The following is a 26,586-nucleotide window of genomic DNA, read 5'->3' as shown; positions in this document are numbered from 1 at the left end:
ACAGTCACCTACTACGTGGCTTCCCACATGCTGAAAAGAATAATGGCAGTGGAGACTTGGAGCTGGAAGAAAGAGAGAAGCTGTCAGAGCTGATCAATACCAATGGTTTTACTGGAGCAGATACTCTACTGGTCAGTGCTTTTTCACTGAAGCTTAGATGAGGATCTGTCACAGTATTTAGAGCAAATATAGAGTTTGTATCAATGTTGCTGTGCCATTATTTCAAGTAAATTTCAGCTTTTGCAATGCTTATTAAAGAGGAGGGAAAAAAAAAAAAAAGTAGAATAATATTACATTCACATAGAATTTCTTTTTTTCCCTTAAATCCTCTAGTGTCCAAATATTGCAGAAAAGTTTTCTTATTAATGGAAGAAAACAAATCACTTTGAAAGTTGGAGTCCACAAGTCTAGAAATAAATGATTCCTCTTCCCCAAAATAAGATGAAAAATATTGAACTGGTTGTTTCTACTGAAAATACTAGCAGTGTGAATGCATTAAATGTTCTTGCAATTAGCCTAGAAATGGGGTGGGTAGGAAACCCCTCAGAGGTGGATTCTTGACATTTCAGAAAAAAAGAGAAGTAAATGTCTGAGTCACTGTGTATGTTTGCAGGTGTTTACGCAACAATACACTTTCATAGTGGAGGCAGCCCAAGTTGAAAAAACAACCTTAATTCAGTGCTTTGCCATTTTTGTACATCCTATTTGAAAGCTCAAAATTAAGAACCAGTTCATGACTTTCTAATTTTTTCCAGTTTTCATATGGGGCCTGATTAATCCACTGTATTGGGCCCTCGGTCTGTATTGCCCTTGAAAGAGAGGGAAGCCTTCTTCCCTGTCTGGACTAGAGGTTTCCTAGTGACCATTCTTCTGCAGACTGTAGGCACAACTGGGTGGGAAACTGAGGGGTTTATTTAAGTTAAAAATAAAAAGTAAAATTAAAACAGAAATATAAGACAAAGTTAATGTGCTTTGTAGTTTTCCATGAAGGGTGGAAAACAGCCATTAGACCAGTGATTAAAATATGAAGCTGTTTTGAGGGAGAAAACATATGTCAGCCTATCAGATCTAGGATCCATCTAGTTCACACAGGGAGAAAGGCTCCTGTCTGTTTCTCTGTTTTACTGAAACTGAAAAAAATCTGTGAACACTCCCATTTATTTCAAAGTTGGCAGACTCATGGCCTGAGTCATAAAGCAAATAATCCTTCTCTCATCCACCAGTGTATTCTGTTTGTTTTGCTCATGTAAGTAAGCTTGATGTAACTTTCAGTATGAATAAGATAACCAGGATTTGTCCATGTGAGCAAGTCATCACTCATGAGCCAGGCTGATGAGAATTGCTTTCCTCTTTGGTCCAAAGAAACAGATCTTTCCCCATGTCACCTTGGTGTGAAACCATATGCAGATGTCTTCACAGTTACCAGCTGTCCACAGCCAGGTGACTCATTTCTAAGACTGGAATATTAAAAGCAGAGTCAACAGAATAATTTTTATATGTCCACCAAACACCTTAGGAGATTACATTTCTAGTAAACAGTCTGCAGGAAATGCCCTTGCAACTGTCTTTAACAGAAATATTAGGAATATTACTATTCACATTCTGGAAACAGTGAGTGAAACACAGAATAATAGCTCTGTTTACTTTTTTTAAAGCTGTGACTGTGCACTTCTGTTTCTGGTGAGATCCTACTCTAAATCCAGGTCTGTTTTACAGACTTGCATGCTCTTAAATTAGACTACATGCTTGTGTATGTCAGGAAAAATCCTTGTGATGAAGATGATCAGCCAATTCATTCCACTTAGCAATCCAGACAAACTAAATTACAGAATTGCAAAGGAGGCTATGAAAAGATTTCACCAGCTAGTAGTGGTAAAGAATATCTCAGCTCCTGCTGATTAAAATATTAGTTAAGACATGATCAAAACCACCACCTGGAAGACATATGGTGCATGGTCTTTGTTTACCTGTCCTACCAACATTATCAGTTCATTTACTACAGTGTTACATGTTTTGCTCCTAAATTATATGCCTCTTGCTGTCACTTTTCTTTTAACAGTTGTCCTTTCTCTAAAAAAAGTTGGGATCCAAAAACAGACCCTAGCTCTTGTGTGCAGGTGAGCATCATGTCCAGGCTCAGCTGGCTGATGGACTGCAACTGGCTGCTGTGCTATCTGTAGGGAGCGAGGGCTTGTGTGGCAGCAAGTCAAGTGTGTAGATGCTTGTAGAGATGTGCCTGCTAGGAACTGTTTGTTGTTTCATTGGAGCTGCAGTAATGTAAAACAGCTGAGGCTCAAATCCTTAAATTCTCATGATGATGAAGGAGTGGCATAACAACCCTGGAGACTCAGTGATTTGTATCTCTTAGGGATAATCTGGCAATCCTGCAGCACAGCTCTTGCTCCAGTAAGTAAAACCCACCTTTTTCCTGCCTAAGCAGAAATTGCTAACTTCACAAGATGTGCTTGGCCTAAACTTAAGAGAAATGACCTTGTAAATTTTTTCAGTATTTCTGGTTTTATGTCTGCAAATGAGAAATTGGGACCAGATCCTGCACTTTGAAAATGACAACATACTGCTACTGCAAAGTAGTAAGCACTGACATATCTAGTTATACCTTGTTGAGAAGCTGCAGCTTTTTAGGATTTGTGGCTCTGCAGCATTGAAGAAGACCTAACCTCTTCATTTCTCAGGTCACCTGCAAATCATGGGCACTGCCAAGGATAAATACATCAGAGATTGTAAACTGCTTCCTTTCCCCATATTGATTGCTAAACTTCGTGAAATCTGACTAAATGAAAGAAGTCTAACTCTTCAAATACAAAATAAATGGGGGAGGGAGGAAGGAGAGTTTTTTTCTCCTCCTGTGAGTTTTCTGACAACCACTCCAAAAAGCAGCTGATTGGGAGTGAAAATGACCTCTTCTCATTGCATCCCTTTCCTTTGCTACCTCTTCTAACTCTCACTTCTAAATTTCTAATTGAGAGATCAGGCCACGGGGTTATTTGGCTTTATCTCAAATTAAGACCTGATGACACCAGACCTTGTGGCTGGGGCAGAACATCCCTCTCAGACCCTTTTTGTCTTGCAGTTTATGTGTTAATTAGCTTGTTCTCTGCTTCTCTTTGTGGCTCTATGCTACTTCAGTACCCTCAGCTTCTCTAAGGGAGATCCCTGCTGCCTTTGAAGCTCTCTTGATATTTCAAGTCAAAAGGGTAACTCACTTTTTAATTTTTCTTTTTTTTAACCTAAATACATATGAGATCTGAGAAAGCTCAAAAATTTATACATTGCTAAATGCATTTACACTGCTAGTGCACAGTCAAAAGATTTGTGTACCTCTGTAGAAATTGTGAAATACTGTGATTTCTCAAGATATGCCAGTAATCTATAATCTTTTTTTTTCAAGTTTTTTGGATATGAACTTTTCCAGGTCAGTCTTTAATGGGAATGTTTTTTTTTTTTTTCTTAGAGATGGGCTCAGGGATGTAGTTTGGTGGGTTTTAGCCTTACAGAAGAACTGTTTGTTCTTTCTTTTCCCTTCTTACCTAAAATCCAATTTTCTCTACTGCCTTGCAAACCTATGACTTTGGAAGCTACAATTCTTTTTTTCAATTTTCACTTGTGCAAAGAAAATGTATAAGCAAGCACAAGCTATTACCCAACTCATAATACAGGAAAGAATCAAGTCCCAGTAAAGCAGGAAAACAAATTTCCTATTATTAAAATTTTAACTTACTGTTGGAACAAATTAGGTATTAAAATAAGAGAGGAAATTAAAAATGATCATAGAAACACCCTGGGAGAAGGAGAATATATTTAAGCCTTGTAGTGAAATTTGTGTTTGGCTCACTGAGTGGGACTCACTCTGTACATGTGGAACTCATTCTTTGTGCTGTCCTTTTTCAGAGACAAATCCACTAATAATAAATGCTATGCTGAGTTTGTCCTCAGAGATAAATTAATTAATTGCAGATATATTTTGTAAGGATGAGTAGCAGAGACTGTGGAAAATGAATGTAGAAAATCCTATTGACCTTAAAAAACTGCCAAATTTGTGACTCTTGTATTGTTCTCTTTAAATATTTATAAGTTAAGAAATATCCTCTGTATTTTGAGAGCTGTTATTGTAAGTGTTCTTTCTATGCCTGTTCTGTGATTAAATAATTTTCTGCCTGGCACATTGCCCAAGCAAAATGGTTTTAAAATGTTGCATGAGAAGAAAATCTCCAAAGCTTTTCAGAGTGGTTTAGAACCGATGCCAAAGCTGTGATGCCTGGAGCTGTCTTGAAAAAAATGCATTTGTATCTGCGAATGTGAAAGTATGTTAACATCTGTCTGTGTCTATTCACAGTAAAGCAGAGTAGTAGATGCTGTGATTCATAGTGAAGGGTATAACTCAGCCATCTACAACCCACACCTGCACCTGGAAAAAATAAGACCATTATTCATGAAAGTTGTAACTCTAACAACAGTACTAGCCACTGAGCAGTCACATAAAATTAGATCCTGGCCACTGCAGACAAGGTCATATAACCTACTTTATGGATGATAAAGTGACATTATTGTTAAAATCTCCCAGCTAACTTTGGTCAAAAAAAGAAAACCTATTAAAAGTTGACAAAATACTTTCTGCAGGAAAATGCTCTCTTTGGTTTCCCAGAAGAACAAGACCATGTCTCTGTTTTGAAAGAGTGGAGGGGAAAAAAGATTCTTTCAATACATCAAATCAAAGACAATGCATCAGTGTGAGGAAGTTTAATATTTTAATTAATCCCTTAAGGGTTTTGCTCCCCTCAAAAAATTGTTTGGAGGAAACTTTTGGCATTTGGAGATGGCAAGACAGAATCAACCCTGGAAATATATGAATGTCCCAGAGAGTACAGCTGGGATACTTCTGTTTCCTGTGATGCTATTGTAACTGAGACTTTTGGCAATGCCAGTCTGCACAGCATCAGTGTAATGTTTATTACCCTTTACAGCTCCTTGGGAAGCAATTTCTAGTCCTACTCAGTTAAGGATGAACAGCATTGCAACTGCAGCACTTACAGCTTACTATTTCCCATTTGATTGCACATAACAGCCCTAATACTAGAGTAGGGTTCCAGTTTAGGTGACAGACATGATCATAAAAATATAAAATAAAATGGAATCCCCTTATAATCATTAATGAGAGACAACAGATGGATTCACAGGCTGGGTGGGAAGGAGAAAGCAATGGAAATGGATCACATAACAAAGTGGCACAGCAGCTGCCTCACCACTGTCAAGCATTTCAGAAGCATTTTCCTGTAGATCAGTTTTAAGCCAAACAATGTGACATTTTAACCAGGAAGAGAGAGAAGTCCAAAATCTGGAACCAGTTGGAATTGAGCATATTTCAATTGCTTTAAGGTTATTTTGATCCTGTGATTTCAGTGTTTCCGTACAAATAAGCAGTCCATCCTCCATCAGGAGCATATTTCTGTCAAGTTGAAAAATCCCTATTAGTGGTCATGTTCCTAAGGGACCTGAAGGGCAGGAGATAGCAAGGGTGGTGAGCAGAGTTAAATCCCTTATACACAAATAATCCTGGGAGGAAATTGTAGCAAAAGAGGGGAAAACCCAGCAATATTAATGTGTTTGTTCCTCCCCTGCCAGGACTGTCTGATATTATGTTACTGAATCTGTAGCTTCAACACTCCAGTAAATGGGTTGCACCGGGGCTGTCAGCATGCTTTCTCTCTGCATAAATTGCTGGTGACTTTTATGTTTTCTTCTTCTTGTAGCCTGCTGTAGTGATTATACTAGGTCTAGATTTTCTATATAGTTCTTAAACTCTGGGTATGATGATGAATTTAGAAATTATTTTTTGTTATGTAAGGTGACTTTTATGAATAATTCTTAACTGCCAAGGCCTAGTGTCAATTAATTTTAATGAGCCATGATTTTCAGTAAATATATTTGTGTGTGTGTGACATTTTACATAGTGTAACTTGGAGCATATTGAATGTATTCAGAAGAAAGGGTCTTAGATTTGAGAAACATCCTTTCCATGCTGCTTGAACCAGAACTTTTGATAGTGAATACAAGGTAAGAGTCATTTACCTTTGATATAGGTAATCTCTGAATATTTTGTAGTTGGGTTGAAACATAATAAAGCTTGTAACATGTTAATCAGGAATGTAAAGTGTTTTGACTAAGTAGAAGGAAAAAAACAACTGACGTTTTGAGATAATCTGTTGTATGTAGAGGGGATTTGTATAAAGGCAAGGTTAGATACAGATTTATATTAAGTTAAAGTTACTGTGATGTAAAAGCAAGTGAAATAAGGTTAAATTAAGTGAGTATAGTGCCAATGTGTGTTGTAGAGTCATATACAAGACATAGCTGAGTAAAGGACAGTAGGTGTCTGGTGTGAAGATTTAAGTGGCATTTAACTGTTTTTTGGAGCTCTTTTAACAAAAGTGATGCTGTGATACCTGTTCTTCACTCTGTTTCTGTTTATCAGAGGCAAGGAGTTAAGTTTGGTTTTAGAGATTACTTTGATTTTAGGAATGAAGACAATTTCCCTGCATTTTGTTAGTCTTTTGTGTGCAAGCACTGCTCTACCACAGATTTTTGAGAACAGATGTTCAGAAGGATGAATCTAAAAGATATAACGACTGTCACAAATCCAGCAGACAGGCAACAAATTGTTTTGAAATACTTTCAAAATTTTATTAAACATAAAACCTTCAGCTTACTACAATGTTATTAATTTCACATTTTGTATTTTATAACAGCTTTAACATGGGAGAAAAGCCCCAGTAGTTGGCAAAATCATGGCTCATTTGACCATCATAGCATCTTCGGTTTTACTGAAACTATTATTTCAACCTTACCTTTTGAAAGAAGTATGTACAGCGAAGCTGGTGGACTAACTGGTGGGTCTGATCTGAGGCTGACCACAGCTCACAGATTCCTCTCTTTATACAAATGAGGAATAATGGATCACATCTTGGATTAAGAGATCCATCACAGCAAACTGACAGCTGTATCGGGAGGTAGGGCTTATGCTCTACCACAGCCTTTCCCAATGATCTGGGCTATCCCACAGACATTTACCTTTGTCTCTCCAGTCTCTAAGCAATTAAGGGAAGACAAATTCTTCTGTGATGCCTCTCACCGCTTTGCTGGCTTCCCAGCCCAGGTACCAGGGGACTTTTTGTCTGTGCAGGCAGATGGAGGCTGCAGTGGCAAAGCTGAACTGCCCGGGACTGCGCTCAGCCGCAGCCCTCGCTGCTGCTCCGGGGAGGAGCAGCTCGTGTTTCTCTGCCAGCTGCTAGTAGCACTGTGATAAATAGGGAGAATGATTTGACCACTTGCCTGTGTTTAGTTAACAGGTACAGAGTGTTTTCCTTTCTTACCCGCTGAATGTGCAAGGCAAAACGAGTCCTGGTATTCAAAACTGGTGCACCTACTTGATGATAATGCCAAGAGGGCTCCTGCCGCCTGAAGCTGGCTGGTTTGAAAGGAAAGACATGCTAGCCCTTTCCATCCTAGTCACTGGATCCTCTGTAATGAGTACAGAGCTTCTGTGACTTTGTGCTTGCCCTTGCTAGCACACTCACCATTCACCTTAGAGTTTTCTCAGAGCACTTACTGATACAAAAATCGCATAATAATAAAGTTACCCTTCCTCCTCCCCTTAGCAATAAATAGTACCAAGAGGGGGTATACTCTAGGGCACCAAAGGTGAAGACATTTTTCAGAAAGATGAAATCAAATTATTGGTGAGGAAAACAGACAGAAAATTATGCTGTCACTATTCCAGTATCACTCCAATACAATATTGGTAAGCTTTGAGCATAATTAGTTACACCAAAGGCCCAAGCATTGAGCTAACACCAGCATTGGTTTTTAGGGAAGAGTTAGGAGCTGGATGGTTTATTATGAGCAAGATGACTGGTTTCCAAAGACTGCTGCTCATTATTCATGTTGGGCAAGGATATCGACTGGAACTACAAATGAGCATAATTACGACTACTGCTCTGAATAGAATAATAATACTAGATCAGCAGATGGGAGAATGGAGTCAGGTACGTTTATCCAAGGCACTCTAGGGAATTAATATCATATTAATGAGTGTAAACGAAGTAACACATTCTGAGGATCTCAAGTCCAACATTAAAGAGGATGCAGATGGGAAGTGATTTAGTTTATCCCTCATTGTGTTGTTAATTGTTGTTATCGTAGACAATTATAATGAACTCATCCTCACTGCTTCTAGGCAGACTATCCACTGGATTGTGGATAAACAGGAATGGTATACAAACAATTTTACATTGCCACAAAATGGTGCTAGGTACTTTAGTGTCTATGATTTTTTGGCATTTACATGATCAAAAATTGACAATTTCCTGGAATATAATTTGTTGCAGGGTACTTAGACCAGTGCAGTGTGGAAATTGCTCATTGCAAAGTGTGTCATTTCATTGTCACTCTTCAAGCCCCAGGATTTGGACAGAGAAATGTAATTATATACTTTTTATATTCATATTTATGCTTAAGGAAGTGCTTCAGCATCACCTCTAAGTCTGATCTTCTTAGAGAGAGGATGATGTCCATATGGTTAAGAGTGCACTGTGCCAGGACTCTGCAGCTGGGATCACATTCTTCCAAAGTTCTTGGTTGATGCATGGGTGCTGTGGGGACCAGAATTTCATCCAATCTGATGCTTATGATGAGTTTTCCAAGGAGGTGTTGTTGCTGAACATTGGCAACTGTGGTAGTCGGCCATCTGAGATCTGGAAGACATATTGCTATTTTAGTTATCAATGTAAATTACATCATGGCTGTCAGTTAAGACAACATTCATTTACAGGCTGGATTTAGAAGGAGTCTTTCTCTTAATAAGCAGGTGCAGTTTGTAGACAAAATATCCAGGAGAGATGGGACTCATAGTGCCTTTGAACACATAAATGTGTTCCTTAAGCAAGCTGAAAGTGCCAGATTTAGCTCAGCTTAGAGGATAAACGTAGCTGTGTTAAGCAAGCAATTGCTTTAAATTTAAATCCATTATTTTCTCCCTGTTTTTCCCATCCGGTTTTCAGGAGACATAGAGGTTTCAAGCATTTGAGCTGAAAAAAGGCCACACAATTGAAAGAGAACACCTAATGCATTTAGCGCAAGGAAACTATTCAGTCTCAAATTGTGTAGGAGGTGTGGATCTCCCCCAGTGGAGCTTGTAACAGACAGATCAGGAATGTAATAAACATGGGAAATTGCCAGAGAGAAAAGGTATGGATGGTATGTGAAATGAGGAGTTTGGCCCAAAGGTAACTTTTGTGTTTTGATACATCTATCACATCAAAGCTGCAGATTTGCTGCCCATCATCTCATGTGCAAGTGTTCTGTTGAAAACAGAATAGGCAGCAAGAAGAAGTTAACCCCAACACTGCATTGGACTCCTGACCTTGTGAAATGCATCTGAGGGTACAAGCGGAATTCTTTCTGCAAGACAATAAAAGTAAGGTTGAGATAAAGGTTCCTCTAATGCAGGGGCCATTTGCATTTTTAAAAATAAGAAAAGCCATTTCTCAGTGTCATGTTCTGACTAGAGGAGCAAGCAAATATTTGAAAATAATGGAGAGAGATTTGGAGTCTTGTATTGCATCATCATGTGCTTGATTATACTGCTGTCATTAACAGATCACAAACTCTTCTTCACCAGGAGAACTAGCAGAGTATTCTTTTGAAATACGTAGTTTATATTTAATAGAGAACACAGTGAGACAGACCATCTCCTTCACTGAATGTGTGTATTCCCTGAATTTTGCATGCCAAAGCATTTAGTTAATGCCTAAGTATAGCTTGTCCTCTTTATGTGACATCCAGGGACTCAATATTTTATCTTCTGAAAACAGGTGTTTCAGCATAAACATTCAAATGAGCTTGGAAAATCTGCAAGAAGGTAAAAAAACAACTTTTAATTAGTTGAGGCATCAAAAGCATGTGGCTTATTTATGATGTGGGTTTGAAAACCAGATGAGATGATATGAAAGAGAAGTACATCAAGTATCAAATGCCATCTTATGCTGAAAATCTTCTATGCCAACCTTAAAATTTTAAATACTCTAATTTTAAAAAATTATTGTCAACCAACATAATTTCTGTTCTGAGCATATTTAAATATCTTCAGAGTCTTGGAATAAGGTGTTAGTTCTACACTGAATAGCGCTGATGTTTCTGCACATGTGCGTGCTATGAAGATGCTCAGTAATGGTACTTATCGGGAAGAAGGTGACATTGTGGGGAAGGAGTAGAGGAGATGAAAGTGTTCTTATGGTAATGTTTTAGACGCATACTAGGAAAAAAAAAATATTGTACTCTCTTCCGGGTAAGAATTTTAAATAAGTCAAGTGATCCACTAATTTCAGTGTAGAGAGTGTTCATATATATAGGAAACTTATTTTAGGTTTCAAATAGAAAAAATTCAATGTAAGTAATACAAAGAAATGAGAGTGGACTGATTCTGAAATTTCTTATGCTAGGGAATCTAAAACTTTGGCTGAAGAGTCAGGAATTGTGTTCAGTTTCCATCCTTACCTTTCTCCTAAGATTATGTGAGTGGATACCTGGCTTTACTTCCCCAAATAAATCATCCATTAATTTTAGATTTTAAAAGAAGACAAAAAACCACATTATAAAGAATGGTTTCAGGGGGATATTAAAGTGAAGTATTTTGTATTTTCCAATGTTTTTATTGTTGGAAAGACCTTGCAAAATTTATTCATTGGTTTTGATCCCACAGGATCTGTGTTTATCACAAAACCGAACAATTTCCCAGAAACAATTATTCGTAGAATTGGTAGATACATAACAGCTAAAGTGCAAAAGAGTAGAAACAAAATAGGAGGTGAAAACCTATCTTTTATGTTGTTTTTGGCAGTTCCCACTTTAAAGCTCTTGGAATGTTATTGTTGAAGGTTACAAATATGCCTGGACCTGTGAGCAATGCTGTAAAAGCACAGTAGCAAATTTAAACAAATTTCTAACTCCATCACAGAAATCATTAACACCATCTTGGCTATCTTCTTTAAGGATGTGATATATCTGCCAGTCAATAGGTATAAGGTGAAATCCAAAGTCAGTGGTTGATTGATTTCTTACTGCTCCATCCCCTTGTTGAAGGGATGTACTGTCTCAGAGATCAGCTTCTGCAGTGCATATGAAGAGATGAATTGCAGCTATAAAGCCTAACCTATTGATGAGAAAAAAGGCACCAAAAAAAAAAAAAAAATTTCTTATGGTAAATCAGTCAATGCAACTCCATTTAAATGCTTGTAATAATATAAAGGATGTTATTTTCATGGCTTATTGAAAGCCACACAATTTTTTTTTGTACTCAGTCAAAGCATACTGTTTTTTTCTGGGCTTCTTCAGCCCAAAATAATGCCAACACAGACAGCGCTGTCTGTTTTGTCCTTGGGCTCCTTTATTGGAGGCGTCTCTTCATGTCCCCTGACACTCCCTCACAAGGTTTAAAATCACCCTTTGCCTGCAGGCACTGCTTCTCTGTTGTACCATGCTGCAGCCTGGCACACTTCAGAGAGCAAACAGTTGCCATGTTTCTCTTGGCTCCATTTAGAGAGGTCCAAATTGCTTGGAAAGCAACAGACACACACTTCTGAAATGTCAAACTCTTGTATTTGAACAGATTGCTTATTATATTATGCTCACTGGGGTGAAGATGTCAAGGTCTGGATCATTGAAAAAATGAACCAATGGCATCTGTTGTTACCTCCAGACACACTTAGCAACATGCACCTGAGTAGTGAAATGTTTTAAATGAGCATTTGGCTTTATTTTCAGAGACATACCCACTGAATATGACATAGTACACTCAAAGCTCCAAAAAAATCACTGATGTGCTGACACTTAAGAAGCAAGAGGACATAAACAAACCTGATGTGTTTTCTGGAAAATTAACTGTACGGGCTTTGCATAGTCTGTGAATGTAGACATTTAGTCTGGAAACAATAGAAATGCACTCAGCTGTAGCTAAACATGTCAGCAGTTAAGTGCATAGTCAACAGGGCTCTTTGAAAGGGGTGCTCGGTGCACTTCAGAAGATAACATGGCTACATGAGCAGGATCAGTGCAGGGCCCTTTCTTAGCATCTCCTCTCATCGCCTTCCCTCCCACAGGTCTTTTTCATTCCTAAACATATGGCCAGTCACACACAGTGTAAATACCCAGAAGGAAATTTGTCCAACAGCTTTTAAACTGGCTTGTGCATATTTCATGTGATATCTAATTGGTAAATATTTATAAGTATTTTGAGTATTTTACATGATGGTTTATTAAAAATTTTGTTTCAAATCTAACATGTAATATTACTGGCCTTCTCCCCTGTTTCTTTCTCTCATCTTTGTTTTCTTTCTACAAGTATTTTTATTTGGCAGAGTTTTCTGTTCACGTTTACAGAGTTATTTCTCATTTTTTCTACTGCTCCTTCTCAAAATGTTAATCTAAGCAATGCAGTATTTCTCTATGTGATATATGTGTGTGTGTGATGTAGATTAAATACAAAGAGCCAAGATCTTCAAGGAAACATAAAGAGAAGCTCTGCATAGCATGCCTACAGTTCTCATTGGCACAACAAACTCAGTGCTACCCAGAAATGCCAGATTTACTGCTGAGCACACAGCTCCTGCCTTGCTCACAGACAGGGGGTTGGATTCAGCAGGTATGTGCCATGCAGTTCATCTGTGAATGCACTGAGAGTACACAGAGGCTTTCTGGTCTTGGATCCAGAAGTCTTGGATTTGTGTGGAAACCCTCAGATTCCAGTGGAGAGGTTTATAAGACAGACAATATACCGTGGACAGAGCCCTTGAGAAATGTTGGCTTTCATATAGAGCCATCATCTTACGTCTGCTCCCCTTCTCTTTTTATTTGGGGGGGAAAAAAAAAAAAAAAGTGTATTAGGTTGCTTTTTTTTTTTTTTTTTCCTACAAAACGCTCTGTAAATTAAGTAATTCTGAGCCATATATGTGGTTGTATATTCAAAGAGAAACTCATCTGCAATACTAGTTTTTCTGATCAGAAGTCTGACCCTGAAGTTTTAGTATAGGCTAACAGAGCACCTAGCTGTATACAGGATAGCAGTAAAAACTGTGAAACTTGGAATTATCTCTGCTTAGAATATCTATTGCTGGCTTGTGGTTCCTATCCTATTATTTGCAGATGTTATTTGGAAGCATTTATTAGAGTGAATTTAATGTCCTAAATGGTGACCTATGGAGTGATTTTCATGAATAGTGCACTTGTACAGGTTATTCTGTACTTGTGTGCCATGCACCATCCTGTGGGTCTGTGGTCCCATTTCCAGTAACAACTGTGTAGTGAATAATCTACAATAGCAACCAAAAAAACCTGTAGATTGATTGACAAACTCATCCCACTTCAAAATTCCTGAAGCCTGAAAGATTCCTTCAGTGCTTCACTGAAACACTTGCTTACAAGTATTTCATCAGCATCATCAGGACTTAAACATAAACCCAAGTGTGCTCCTGAATCTGGGACTGGGGAGGTAGTTTGTAATTGCATATAAAGTTGTTTGATCCTCTTAGTTTCTGAACCACTGGCCCCACTCCAGTTTCTGGTGAAAGCTCATCGGCACTGAGGGCTTCAGCAAATCTCAGATTGCTCACTACATGTTGCAGCATTGAGGACAGACCTCTATGTGCTGTCTAAAATGCACCTGCAGTGCTGGTGTTAAAGAAGTGGACTCCTATGGGTGAAGATGCTTTCCAATCCTTGGCTATGATTGCTTTTTAAATAGTTGTTTTGATTTGTTTTGGTTTTGTTTTTTATTTTTTTTTTTTTTGTTGTTGTTGTTGTTGTTGTTTTGGTTTTTTATTTGGTTTTTGGTTTTGTGGTTTGTTTGTGGGGGTTTTTTTGTTTGTTTTGTTTTTGTTTTTTTTTTTCATTAACTAGCCAAGATAAGTTGCAGGTCTTACTTTTTCTTATTCCACTTAACTTTTTACTCAGACTGTATCCCTTTGACCTGAAACAGTTCTTTTCTGAAGAAATCTGGGTGGTTTTGAACAGATGTGGAGACATGACAGAGTTCATTTAGAACATAATCAACAGATAATAATAGGGTACTCAGAGAAATTGCAATGAATGACAAGTACCATCAGCCTTTTCAAAACAGCCAAATTAGACATTTTTAACTCCACATGCACAACAGTGTTAGAAGAAGCAGGAAATGACTAATTTGGAATCCTTTTATTATGTTATAGTTTAAAAAAAAATTATACTGTAACATTCTGAAGCATTCTCCTGATCATTCTCTACTCACCGTCTCTATAGGAAATAAAATACTGTTCCATGTGTTATTTGAAGCAGACTATCTCTCTTGTGTACTTAGTTGTATCTTTCATCTTCCTCCCTGAAGCTTGACAGTGCTCAGCTTGTCAGGATGAGGCCTCAGCATCCCTCATGTATGATTTGTGGTTTTCATTACTGTAAAGATCCATCTGTTTTATGAAACTCATAATCCTCAGACCTCTGTAACGTGGCAGCTAACTGGAGTACTCAGGAAGGTTTGGGTTACTGTCTTTGCCTGTGTTTGTTTTCACAACGCTGCTGAGAGGACTGAGCTGGATTTTTATGTCTCCAGCTTTAAGTTTCTTGTTGCAGTGGGAGGAAGGACACCCACTTGTAGCCCACCGCCTGGCCAGGCTTGCAACCAGGATGGTTCCCCCCAGAAATGTGTTTAGGTTGGGAGGGCTATGAAGTGCCTGGTTTGGGGGTCAAACCCAGCTGGCAGAGGCAGTGGTGAAGTGGGGGCTGGCCCTTTGCACCCCAAGACATAGTGGCTGTCTGCCCCTCTGTCTCCTGGCACAGTCACCAAGAGTCCTCAGGGCTCTGATCTTCAGAAACCTTGATGTAACAAAAAGTAACTGGAAATGCATCTTGGTTCTCCTTCACCTCTTTCTCCCGACTCTTCCACCTCTTGCTAGCCCTTGCCCTGGGGATGCAGCCATCTCTCCTACACAAAATTGAGCCCCACGACTGTCACAGCACTCCTTTGTGCAGGGTATGTAGGATCTCAGATGCTTCCAAATGTGTAAAATGCAAGCAATTTATACAGCACTGGCACATACACCAATATAGCTTGCATGCAGCTTGTAAATGTCATGACTTGCAATGCAGTATTTTATATGCAGGTAGGTCATTTCTGCTTGCATCATCAAAGCTACACTATGCAAGCCAGGGTCAGGAGAAGCTCGGCTGTTAGTCTCCTGATAATCTCAGTTTCTAGTAAAGATTCAGCCAATATTCTGTGCTTGCAAAGGGAAAGGCATTAGCATGAGGAGAGCCACTGAGTGGCTGTGTTCTCACCATCAGACTGAACAGGATTTTCTATGCTGACTGTGAGCATTAAAGAAGCCAGAACAAAGGTGACAAATGCTTTTGTAAAAGGGATCATCAGAAGACGCAGCAGGTTCAGTGATCATTGAGGCTTGTCTTAACATGTGAGCAAAGTCTCCTTAGATCAGTAAACTGGTCTCCTGCCTGGCTGCAGATTGGCTGGAAGGCTATTTTATTTTATTATAATTTACTTATTTTATTATTTTATTTTATTTTATTTTATTTTATTTTATTTTATTTTATTTTATTTTATTTTATTTTATTTTATTTTATTTTATTCTTTATACAGCCTGTATCTTGGGTAGATTGTGTTGCTGTTTGTGTCTACTTAAAAACTGGAGTAAATAATTTTGAACAGAAAAACCATTCATAATCTCCGCAAATGTACAGAACCGGTAAAAACATTAGGCTTGGAGATGTGAATAAAGTTGGGCATTGATGGAGTTTGCCAGCTGGGAGCCTGCCATTTACAGTTGCTTTAGAATCACTTTCCTAGTTGCTAACTAAACTGCTTTTCTTAAAGAAAGCAGAAGAGGAAAAATAATCTGAGCTAATACATACCGGTTGTTCAGATGATGTGGAATGGTGACGAGAATTACCTAAAATGTGCCGGCTAAGAGATAAGCTTGTGAACTTTGCAAACAGTACACAGAGAACGGTATTAAAGTTTAGCAGAGTTCTCACCCTTGTTTGTTTGTTTGTTTGTTTGTTTGTTTGTTTAAAAAAAACAACCTGCTGGGCTATTTATGTGTCACCACTACCTGTGATAGCTAGGTATTTCATTCCCAGCCTACGACTATTTTCAGATCTACCTATATTTGATGTCCTTCACAATTTCTGTAGTTACTTCCAGACTGATATTTTTGTTTGGGCATCTATTCTCTCAATGAACATACAAGCTTTCTATTTAATGAAATTCATCTTGGTATGGTGAAGATTAAAGCACAGAACTGATTAGAGAGGAGCACTTTAAATCCATAAAGTACAATCTGTCATTCATTTACATTTCAGACCTTACTTCACCCCATATTTGATAACATTCACTCTGTAAACTGTACCTCCACAAAATACATACACTAGATTTAGATGCAAATGTACAAGCATTTTCTGCCTGAAACTTAAGGACATCATATATCTTAGTGCACTAAATTGGCACACTTATAGAAGTCTTGGGGCCCCAGTTTCTGCAATGGGGCATACATCTGCTCTACCAGAGATAAACATCTGCTTGTTTTTATATATTATGTCTCCTTTTAATGAAGATTTGAAGTTCTTGCTGATCTCCACTTACAAACACTCTAGTTAGAACATGTGGTCTGATTACAACTCTCAAGGAAAAGGAAAACCCAGATTTCAACCTTTTTGAGAGATAAGAGGATGTAAACATACAAGTTCCACCTTGAAGAAGGTGTTACCTTTAAAACATAGGCTATTCCCCAGCTCTCGTCTTCAGCCCTTTCCCTTAGACACCTATCAGAAATAGCATCTTCCCATTTCTGCAAGAATGCTCTAATCCCATCCCTGAAGGGCTTTCTAGTTCTCTGTGACTATTGATTTTTTCTGTACTGAGTGAAACAGCTCTTCAGAGCCTTCAGCATACAGGACAGCATAGTAAGCAAAGTTGGGACACACACACACACACACTAGAAACAACCTCAAACCTATGACAAAATCATTAAACCAATTTATTTTAAAAATATTCATTATCAAGAGGGTATCAGTTTTGAAGTTGAAAAACTGTCCAAAGAAATTTAGTCACCTCTAATAACATCATATTTTAGACTGTGCTGTTCTACCTAATTAATGAATGTTTGCACAGTGCTTTGAGATCTTTCCCTAACAAGGAACACTAATATGGTGCTATGTGTAAATGTTAGAATTAATAATTTAGAAAATATAGGACTACAAAGCCAGGTTACTCTTAGACATTCATCAAACCCAGGTTTAAATATGTTCTTTTTTTGGCTGCTGGCATAATTAGATAAGATGCTGAATTTAATTAACTCATCAAACCTAATTTGAAAAGATCTCTCAAGTCAGTAAAAGCTTGTCTTATGCTTATTATTTCTATTTGTTGCATTGAGTCTTTAGTATCACCATTATATTACGATATTAATGGTGTCCTTAATTGTTCTAATTTACTGCATTTACTCAGATGGTGACATTTTCCTCATTTTTTAAGTGTCAGCATATGAAAATAAATCACAATTTAATTTAAGGCATTGAAATTTCTCTTCTAGCCCTGTATCAAGTCAGCTACATACTATCTCTTTTCCCATAAACGTAATTTGAGTTTGCAAGGTGAAATTATTTCATAGGAAATCACGTTGAGTTTCTGAAGTCCCATTTCCTGGAGAATCATGGCAAAAATGATCCTCTGGATGTTCTTTAAGGACTGTTTAACCAAATTGTTAAGTAATAAATTCAAAACTGAATGTGATATTGCAGCTAGATATTTCATTTGAACACATGTGTGTATGATGCTCGAGCTTGTTGTACCAGTCTGAAACTCCTTGAAAGTTACTAAAGAAAGAATTACTAACAACTCATCTAAATAGTAAAATTTGCTGTAAATTCTACCCCATTAGCAAGACCTTTGTTTGGCCACCTTTTCACATTCTTAGAAGATATGCCACATGGAAAGGAGGGGTCAAGTGTGTTGCTTAAAATCAAGATTTTCCTATAAATTATTTATTTGTTGTTCTGTAAAGCATGGACTATTGTTATGTAAACTCTGCTACTGATAGAAACATTGCTAATTAAGTCTAGAGGATTTCATGTAAATTGTGAAAAGCTAGTTACGCTACATCCTGGGTGAAATCAAGTATTTTCTTACTACTCCAGCTGGTAGTTTTGCAGAAGTAACCTTGCTCACAATTGCTTTCTCTTGCTTTTTTGGTTTGTTTGTTTGAAGCATGCTTTCAAGTACACAATTAAATAACCTGTTTTTCTCTGTTTTCCTTTAGAACGACTATAGGAAGCTATCTATGCAATGCAAGGACTTTGTTGTGGGGGTGCTGGACCTTTGCAGAGACACCGAAGAAGTAGAGGCTATTCTGAATGGAGATGTGAACATACATTTGTGCCCTGAGCACCACCGGCCAAGTCTGAGCAGGATTAAACTTGCTATTAAATACGAGGTCAAAAAGGTAAGGTATTTCTTTGGGTCCTGGGTGAATATGTCTTCATATCTAAATTATGTTTCCTCGATGTCTCCTGAAAGATAACAAATGAAAGATAAGTTTCATCAGGACCAGGACTATCCCTAGAATTTTATTGTTTTATGGCTTGATTTGCATTTTCTCACATACTTTAATATGGAAAAGGTTATTTGCAAAGGGAATATTACCACAGGTATGGCATTTATTTTAAAGTGATAGACATGGATGTATAGATGGCCTAAGGGGCTGCCCGTAGAGCAGTGCTTCCTGTGCAGGTCATGACTATGAATCTCTACAGATTTCATCAGGGACCAAAAGTTGCTACCAAAGCAAACTGAGGGTCTTCCTTTCTTCACTGTGATTTACATGAAGGTAAGGGATGAACCTAGCAGATGCTGTGGCATCTTTGGCCACAGATTATAAAAGAAGAGAATCTTTACCATTGCCAAATTGTCTGTCTTTCCTTCAAACTAGATCTTCTGCTTTGACTGTCTCTGCAGCTTGATGGAAGTCAGCAGACCAAGCATCCTGTCTCACCCATCTGCTCTCAAATGCTTCCTGACCACTTAGCTCTGATCCACATTTCGGGTTAGTTAGCCTCCAAAGCCACTTGCAACCATCAAAAATGTTACCTTTCTGTAATGTCACAGAAAGAGCATACACAAAAAGTAGTGATTTTGTCATAGTCAAGTCCCTTCACTGCAGCATGGTGGAAAGTGGAATTTAAATTATTAAAAAAGAAGTTTTGTAATTTTTATTCAGAATTAGACTGAAACACCAAAAATCAATTTATGATTAATTAGGAGTTTTATTTTTTGAAAGCATGTTAAAGTAGATAAACACTGATAAAAACTGATAGATCTCCAGCTTCCATTCTCCTGAAGTTCCACATCCATATTCTAAAAGTTTGGATTTCCCCAAATCTATAAAACAGAAGGAAGATGTATATTTTAAGGAAAAACAGGAAAATTGAATGACTTTTAGAAGTATTTTAAACAAACATGCAGCTTTACGGAAGTATGTTGTGTGAATGGAAAATTTGATTCTGGCAAATCATAGGTCTGGGTGGTCCCAATTAATTGCTCCTACAATATGCATTGATGGAAACTGGGCTCCTGCTATGGGACTTGAAGAGTGTTCCAAATTTTCAAGCTAACATCTGCTCTCTCTTTCCCCTCCCAAACCCACCACCTGCTTCAGTTTGCCTCTTAACTCTGCTTCTGTGCTGGCTGGAGAAGGTCTTTTCCTGTTATGAAAGCCATTAATTAAAGAGAATCTTAAAACTCTTATTTGAAATTAATTGCTTTCATGCAGGAGTACATAGTATGGAGCCAAATATTTCCTCCTAGGATGTTGTGTCACTGCATCGTTCCATCACCAAAACTGAGCATAACGTCTTAGTTCACTCTTAGTTACATGCCTTTCAACAAGCTGGGTCAGATTTAGTTACTGAAGTTGTTGCTTTGGTAACAGGAGACCAAACTTGCTCTGGTGCTCCTTCAGAAAATGAACTCATCTAAAAGACACTGATAGCACCTCATCAAGGAATAGTCCTCAGTGACTTATGGTCTGAGAATTATCATGAAGTTGGTTAGAACCTCAAACCTTTTCAATGTGGGAAGTCTTCTGCACTGTTTTGCTTGTTTGTTCTTCTAAATATTTGTGTCATCCTTTAGATACCAAGACCATTAGCCAGAGCTAAATTGCTGTTAGTTATTATGCTGCTTTGAGCACATTCATCCTACCTTACTCAGAGGAACATTTCCTCCATTTCTTACCTTGTATATGTGTGTGCCTTTTCATAATGCATGTACACTGACCTAAAGCATCTGTGGTAGGTCATATTTAGTTGATCTTTTTCTGTATAAATATCTTCTTACACCCGGGAAATCTGAGAATCTTTTCTGGATCACCATAACTTGTTGCTCACTGGTAATAACTGTTAAACTAATTACAGAACATAAAAATGAACATTTATCAACTTCATGTTGTCTTGCAGGTTAGCACTTTTTGGAATACTTTTTTTTTCAGCAAGCAGTATGTGTCTATGTGTAAGATAAACATCTAACTGCTAACTTGAAAGTAAGATAGTTCCATTTGTGGGAGGCAGAAACACATTCAGACAAATGGGTTAAGTTATTGGCAGTGACTTATGATAATAGACTGATATTTATCACACTTGCTGAACAAAGAGATTATGTTGTGGTTACGGAGTAATGATTTCCTTAAGAGGCAATACATTTCAGGTACAAATTTTTTTATCCAGCTGAGAGGTATTTAGTCCTGTGTATACAAAACCTGTGTTTTGAAATCTATTTTCAATTTAAGAAAATCCTGTAGTAGAGAGGGGTGAGGTGAAGGGTGAATTATTATATGTATTTAATAAATCAATTCTGGGACAGACTCTGTAAATTTGAAGTCCCTTTTTCAAAGCTAATGCAGTGACTATCAGGTGTAAGCAACATCACATGTGGCCCTGCAAGTATGAAAGGCAGAGGGAGTCACCCACCCGCTGTGCCCAAAGCCTCAGCCCCTTACTTGGTCTGGCGGTGCTGCCTGCCCAGGCCAAGTGTGGGTGCTGAGATGTGGATGCTGTAATTCACCAAGAATTATGCTCTTAATGTCCTGGAAGTTTAGTTGGCAAGTTGGAAAATCATTCAAGAAAGCATCAAAAGTTCCAGACTTCACTTGTCTGTCTCTTATTTTTTTCCTTTTTTTCTGTAAAGCATGCTACTAAGACATATGAGATGATGGCAAGAAAGCAAATTTGAAGCTCTGTTATAATTGAAAGAGTTTATATAGAAGGTCATTGAAGAATTAAGAAACTCTGCTCGAGCATATTTCACAGCAAGGACAAAGCTAAAATTACAGTACTTTACAAAGTGGTCTTTAAAAATGTTGTATTACTCTAATTCTCTACCCTTCCTAAAAGAACTAAATAATCACTCTGTACCCCAGGATTCTTGGTAAACTGCACTCAAGTGTCCTGCTTTCAAGTTTTCCAGAGTCAATTCTCCCTGAAAATTAGCTGTCCTAATGATTCATGATTCCTCGAATATTACTACAACTGGAACAGTTTGTCAAGAGGAAACCAAACAATTTGCAAATATTTGAGTGTTTACTGAGTCCTGGATTCTTTCCAAGAAATAGACTTTTAGCCCATGTTATGGGCTTGTTGCAAATTTACTATTCTCCTCTGATATTATTATCTATGATTCGCACTTGCATACTTCAGTCAAGAACATATTTCTATCTCCTGCAGCTGTGCAGGGCCTCAGGGAAAAGGAGGAGAAAGTTTGGGTGCAGGAAGAGCAACAGAGCACCCTGCTGATGCTGCAGCAAGGCTGTTTGGGTGCTTGCTTTGGATAGTGTAGGAGAGGGCTGAGGAACCACTGCTGTGTGAGAGCAAACACCATAGTGGAGTCCAGCAGCTACTCCTGGAAGTGGCAAAATTGAAAGCAGCATTAAGGTGAAACAGGAATTTTTTATGTTGGGTGTTTCTAGTGGATTATATCCAAAAGTGGCTTGAGTTGCTAAATTTCTGTTCTGGTCCCAAGGAAAGAAAATAAAACTGATCTTGAGCTTCTTGAGCTAAGGATACTCTCAGCTGCTCTTCATTCAGGCTTACAACATCTAAGTGAGAGTTTACTTCATGTTATTGACTTAAAATTGCAGAATAATGTGTTGTTTTATTTTTTTTTTTTCCTTGAAACAACTACACAATTTTGTTTTCAGTCAGATACTGGAAATATAAGGGTAGCAGAGGTTTTCCCTGCGTGTAAATCTGTTTCTAATTAAGTCAGGGTGTGATTTCTACCTGTGAGAGGCATAGACACAGAGACTGGGACAGTGATGTCTTGGACTCTTCCCTTGGACAGCCAATAGTGAGAAAACGCAGTTTTTGATGTACCACAACAAAAGCGTTCCAGTGGTGTATATCAGCTTTACAGATCCCTTCATATTTTCTGTTCTCATTTTTGTCTGTATTGTTATGCTCCTTTCTTGTGCTTTAATGCTGACAGGGGGCTTATATGTCAACATTTACCTTTAGGTCTAAAGCTGTTGCTTCTCTGTAGGAGGTGACATTTATTTTCTTTCCTTCCCAACATCAGAATTATAATTGCAAAAGTTGAGTGCCCACCTCTGTTTTCTCAGCAGCTCAGTTCATAACCATCACAAAGCCAGAGCACCTTTCTCTTTCAGGAGTTTTAAATTAATTAACAGTAGGACACAAATTGGGTTTGAAAATAAAATTATTAAGAATTAAACAGAACACCAGATGGCTGTATAAATCCTATTTAACAGAGAGCTGGAACAGGAACTTTTCTCATAACTGTATTATTAATAATTAACATATAGAGGATGCTTCGAACAGAATACTCATGGCTTCATTAGATTATAATTTTTCACTGCATTAGTCACATGACTCAGATACTCAAGAGCATGAAAAGTCCCATCTCTCGTCAACTGCTGCAACAACCTGTGCTCCCTATTCATTTGCTCAGAGGATGTGGTTTTACCCTGCACAATATCTTGTGCATGAAATACCTTCCAGGGTCCTTCTCACCACTGAATGGGGCCCCACCTGCAGCATTTTCACCCACCATGGGAGCTATAGGTTAATCTCTAAATGGGCAAAAATACCAGCCCTGTTCTGGCTGAGGAGATGGCTCTGCCCCTCAAAATGTGCAGTAACACACACTGCCCCAAAAACAGACTGGGGCAGAGTTCAGCTAGCACATCCTTGGGAAAGTTAACTGGAAAAGTTTGATGTTTGCAACAGAACAGAGGAGAAGCCCAGAGACAACAAGTTATGAAATTCCTCCTTTTGGAGAGCAAGGAGTATATCTGTACCATGTGCTGTGGTGGGTAGCTATGGCTCTGCACGCTCTTGTGATTTCAATTTGCAGTTATCCTGCAAATTCCTGCAATGCCCTGCCCTGGGGAGGGACTGCTGCAGAGGAAAGGCAGAGAGAGCACACCGGGACACACCACCCACCACCTCACACACTGCCTTTGCATTAGCCTTAACACAAACGGAAAACTGCATTTCGGTAACCCAAAGGAAATGTTCCAGCTCCACAGCTTTCAGAGCTGTGTAGGTCACAGAAAATCTCTCTTGCAGCTGTTTGCCTTTCTTTGGAACAAAATTGAGTTTAGGAATTTCCCATGGGATGAGCATTGATCTTTCCGTACTCCAATGATTATACCATGCACAGATATGGATTGAAGCAGGACAGGGTTATGTTTTACCTTCTATATATGAAGCCTCAAGGAGAACTCCTCAAGAAAAAGGCTTTCAGGAAGTTGGCTTTTTGCTCGTTTCTGTTATCCCTGGTTAATTTCTTTCCGTTCTTCAGTTTCAGAAATATTTAACTGAGGTATTGTGGAGTCCTTGATGTCTTGGACTGTGGTGATGAGAAGAAAAGTGTCTCTTCTTTCCATCACTGAAGAGCCAGTCAATACTGTACAAATGTAATTTATTATCTATTTGAACAATAGAAACACTGTAGTCATTCTGGACTCTTAAGCTTATCCATGTAATTTATCTTTTTACATTTTTCATTGCATATTACAGATATTTTGTCAGAGATTGGAAAGACTTCCTCTCCTCACAGAAAGTGTTGCTATGTCTCCAAGTATTTCATTAGCAAGGTTCCTTCCTCCCACTAAAATCTGTGGTTCAGATGATTTCCTTTTGCCCAGATGTTTTAATTTCTTTTCTTTTCTAAGACGAATCTCATTTTGTTATTTCCTGCCCATACATCCATCCTCTCAAGGCTTGAATGAATCATTTCTCCATCCTGAGTGGTGTTTGCAATATTCCCAATTTACTGTAATAGGCAGACTTAATTATTTTCATTTGTAAAGTGCCACAGGGTCTTAGATGTCTGTCAAGGCATTGACAAGAGGACATGGAAGCACATCAAACCTATAGCATGAATGTCCATCACAGGTGAAAGTACTTAAAATTACCTTTAATAATACGAAAATTATATTAGAAAAGAGCAACTAGTCTGGTCTGCTATAAACCTGACCTCAGTTGCCCCCAATTTTGGCTTCATCTTTTTCCCCATAGGCAGTAGGCATGTTAATGTTCATTTTGGATGGAAAGTCAGATGACAATGAGTGCAACCCCTCAAAAATAATAAGATTCAGTATTTTAAGTTACTGAGGGTATTTTCTTAAGTGGTGTTTAAAGTCAGCTGTCTGTGTGGATACTGACCCAGGATACGGCCTTCCTATGTGAGATTCTTGTTGCATACCTGTAGATGACTACATTTGAGTATGATTTTGGGACTCTATGCCTCATGGTGAGAGGAGTCTCATCTTATGAGCAAGTCTTTCTCTCCATCAGCTCTGCTGGGAGTGAAGCCATCTACACTGGAGGCATATGATTCTGAGCACCAGCCCAGTCTTTCCTCACCGTGTAGCCAAGGGAAAATAGTTTACTGACTCCCATGATGGAGAAACAGGCTATAACATTTTAAATTTCTCCTTACTGTGATTGAGGTTTTTTAGATACCAAAGAGAGCTTGTTGTTTGATTGCTTTTTATTGTGGCATGTCTTCAGATGAATAATTAAATAAAAAAGATTTCCAAGTGGTTTTGATTCTGCACAGATATGAAAAGCCTGGAATGTTAAAGGCTGGGACTTCCAATTCATTTGCTTTTTTTTTTTTTTTTTAGATAAATAATTCAGTAATAAGATATATTCATACATGTAAAAAGAAGAGAAAACAGACATTAGCAATAAATCTCTTCAGAAAACATGCAGTCCACTAAAATATGAAACTGAAGTTTTCTCAAGAACCATCCACCTTATTCACTACCCTATAGAAGATTGTTTAGCACAAAAAAGAGCCTCTATACTTGTCTCAGGGAAGAGAATTCATAAAGAAACTTTAGGCAGAACAAGGTTTAAACTGAACCAATTAAAGAATTTGAGTAAACTCTACATTTTCTTGTTGTACACCTCAAATATATCAGACTTAATTTTATGTCACATGAATTGAAAATGTAACAGAATGACAAAAAAAATCCTCTTCCATTACTAAGAGGATCATGGATTTTGTGTTTTCACTCAGCACTGGAGAGCATTTCCATCAGTGGGTGAATTGCATCTGAAATGGTCCTGGCAGTTTTATTTATCCCATTATTTTTGTTTTCTATTAGACTAATTTACTTTTATTGGGTTTTATTTTGTGCGTGTCTAACAATCTGGTGCCTGGTCAAATCCTGTTTCCCTCCATATTGGTCATTCTAACGGGACCACACCATCTCCTCTACAGAGCTGTGCCACAGGGCTGCTTTGGGGCAATTACACAAGCATTGGGATGCTAGGATGACCTTCACTGCCTTGGTTCTGTCTTGTCACCTTTGCGAAGTGAGATGCTGGTCCTGCTAATGTACTCACTGATTTAGCAGAGAGCAGATCTATCCCAAGCAGCACACTTGCTCTTATAGAGCAGACTGAGTCACGGGAAAGATGTGTGGCTGTAAACAGTAGCTGTGCTGAGGTTTTAAGTGTTCAAAATCAGAATTTTGGATTAAATAACTCAGGTCAGCCAGAACGTGGATCCAGATATTGGAATTCCATAAAACTAGGAAATATGTCAGTATCTCAGGATTTGATGCAACTGAGTATTTCCCCACTGCCAAATGGCTCTAATAAGAAAGATATTTTGGTTCAGAAAGGTGCATGTGAAAGGTCTTACAAAAGGTGTAATTTTTTACTAAAACCATAATAAATATTTCTGGGCTTATGCCTTAAGAGTAACTCAGATATTGAGGTTGCACAATTTGTTGTTGGTTTATTTGTTGATTTTTTTGTTTTGTTTTGCTTTGGTTTGTTTTTTTTTTTTTTTTTTTTTTCCTGGTAATTCCAGCTCATCTGGGCTCTGCCTAAAAATACAACCTTTTTCCCTTTGTTTCCAGGTTTATAAATGCTGAAGTTAGACTCCAGATATCAGGTCTGAATATTCACCAAGACTGTCATAAAGCTCATCTACAGGAT

The 26,586-nt window shown here is 38.1% G+C and overlaps 1 protein-coding gene across 2 annotated transcripts in view; it reads left to right on the top strand.

Annotated features, from left to right (window-relative positions):
• TRPC7 (transient receptor potential cation channel subfamily C member 7) overlaps positions 1–26,586 on the top strand; it is a 76,723-nt gene that overhangs the window by 11,467 nt on the left and 38,670 nt on the right. For both annotated transcript variants that reach the window (XM_033006318.2, XM_033006317.2), the window contains exon 3: positions 18,375–18,557. In XM_033006318.2, the coding sequence (XP_032862209.1) occupies positions 18,375–18,557 (183 nt within the window). The remainder of the gene's footprint in view (positions 1–18,374; positions 18,558–26,586) is intronic.

The sequence above is a fragment of the Tyto alba genome, unplaced genomic scaffold, assembly GCF_018691265.1.
Source record: "Tyto alba isolate M040663 unplaced genomic scaffold, T.alba_DEE_v4.0 Super-Scaffold_17, whole genome shotgun sequence".
NCBI classification, from domain to species: domain Eukaryota; kingdom Metazoa; phylum Chordata; class Aves; order Strigiformes; family Tytonidae; genus Tyto; species Tyto alba.
This window is presented reverse-complemented; position numbering and strand designations above follow the sequence as displayed.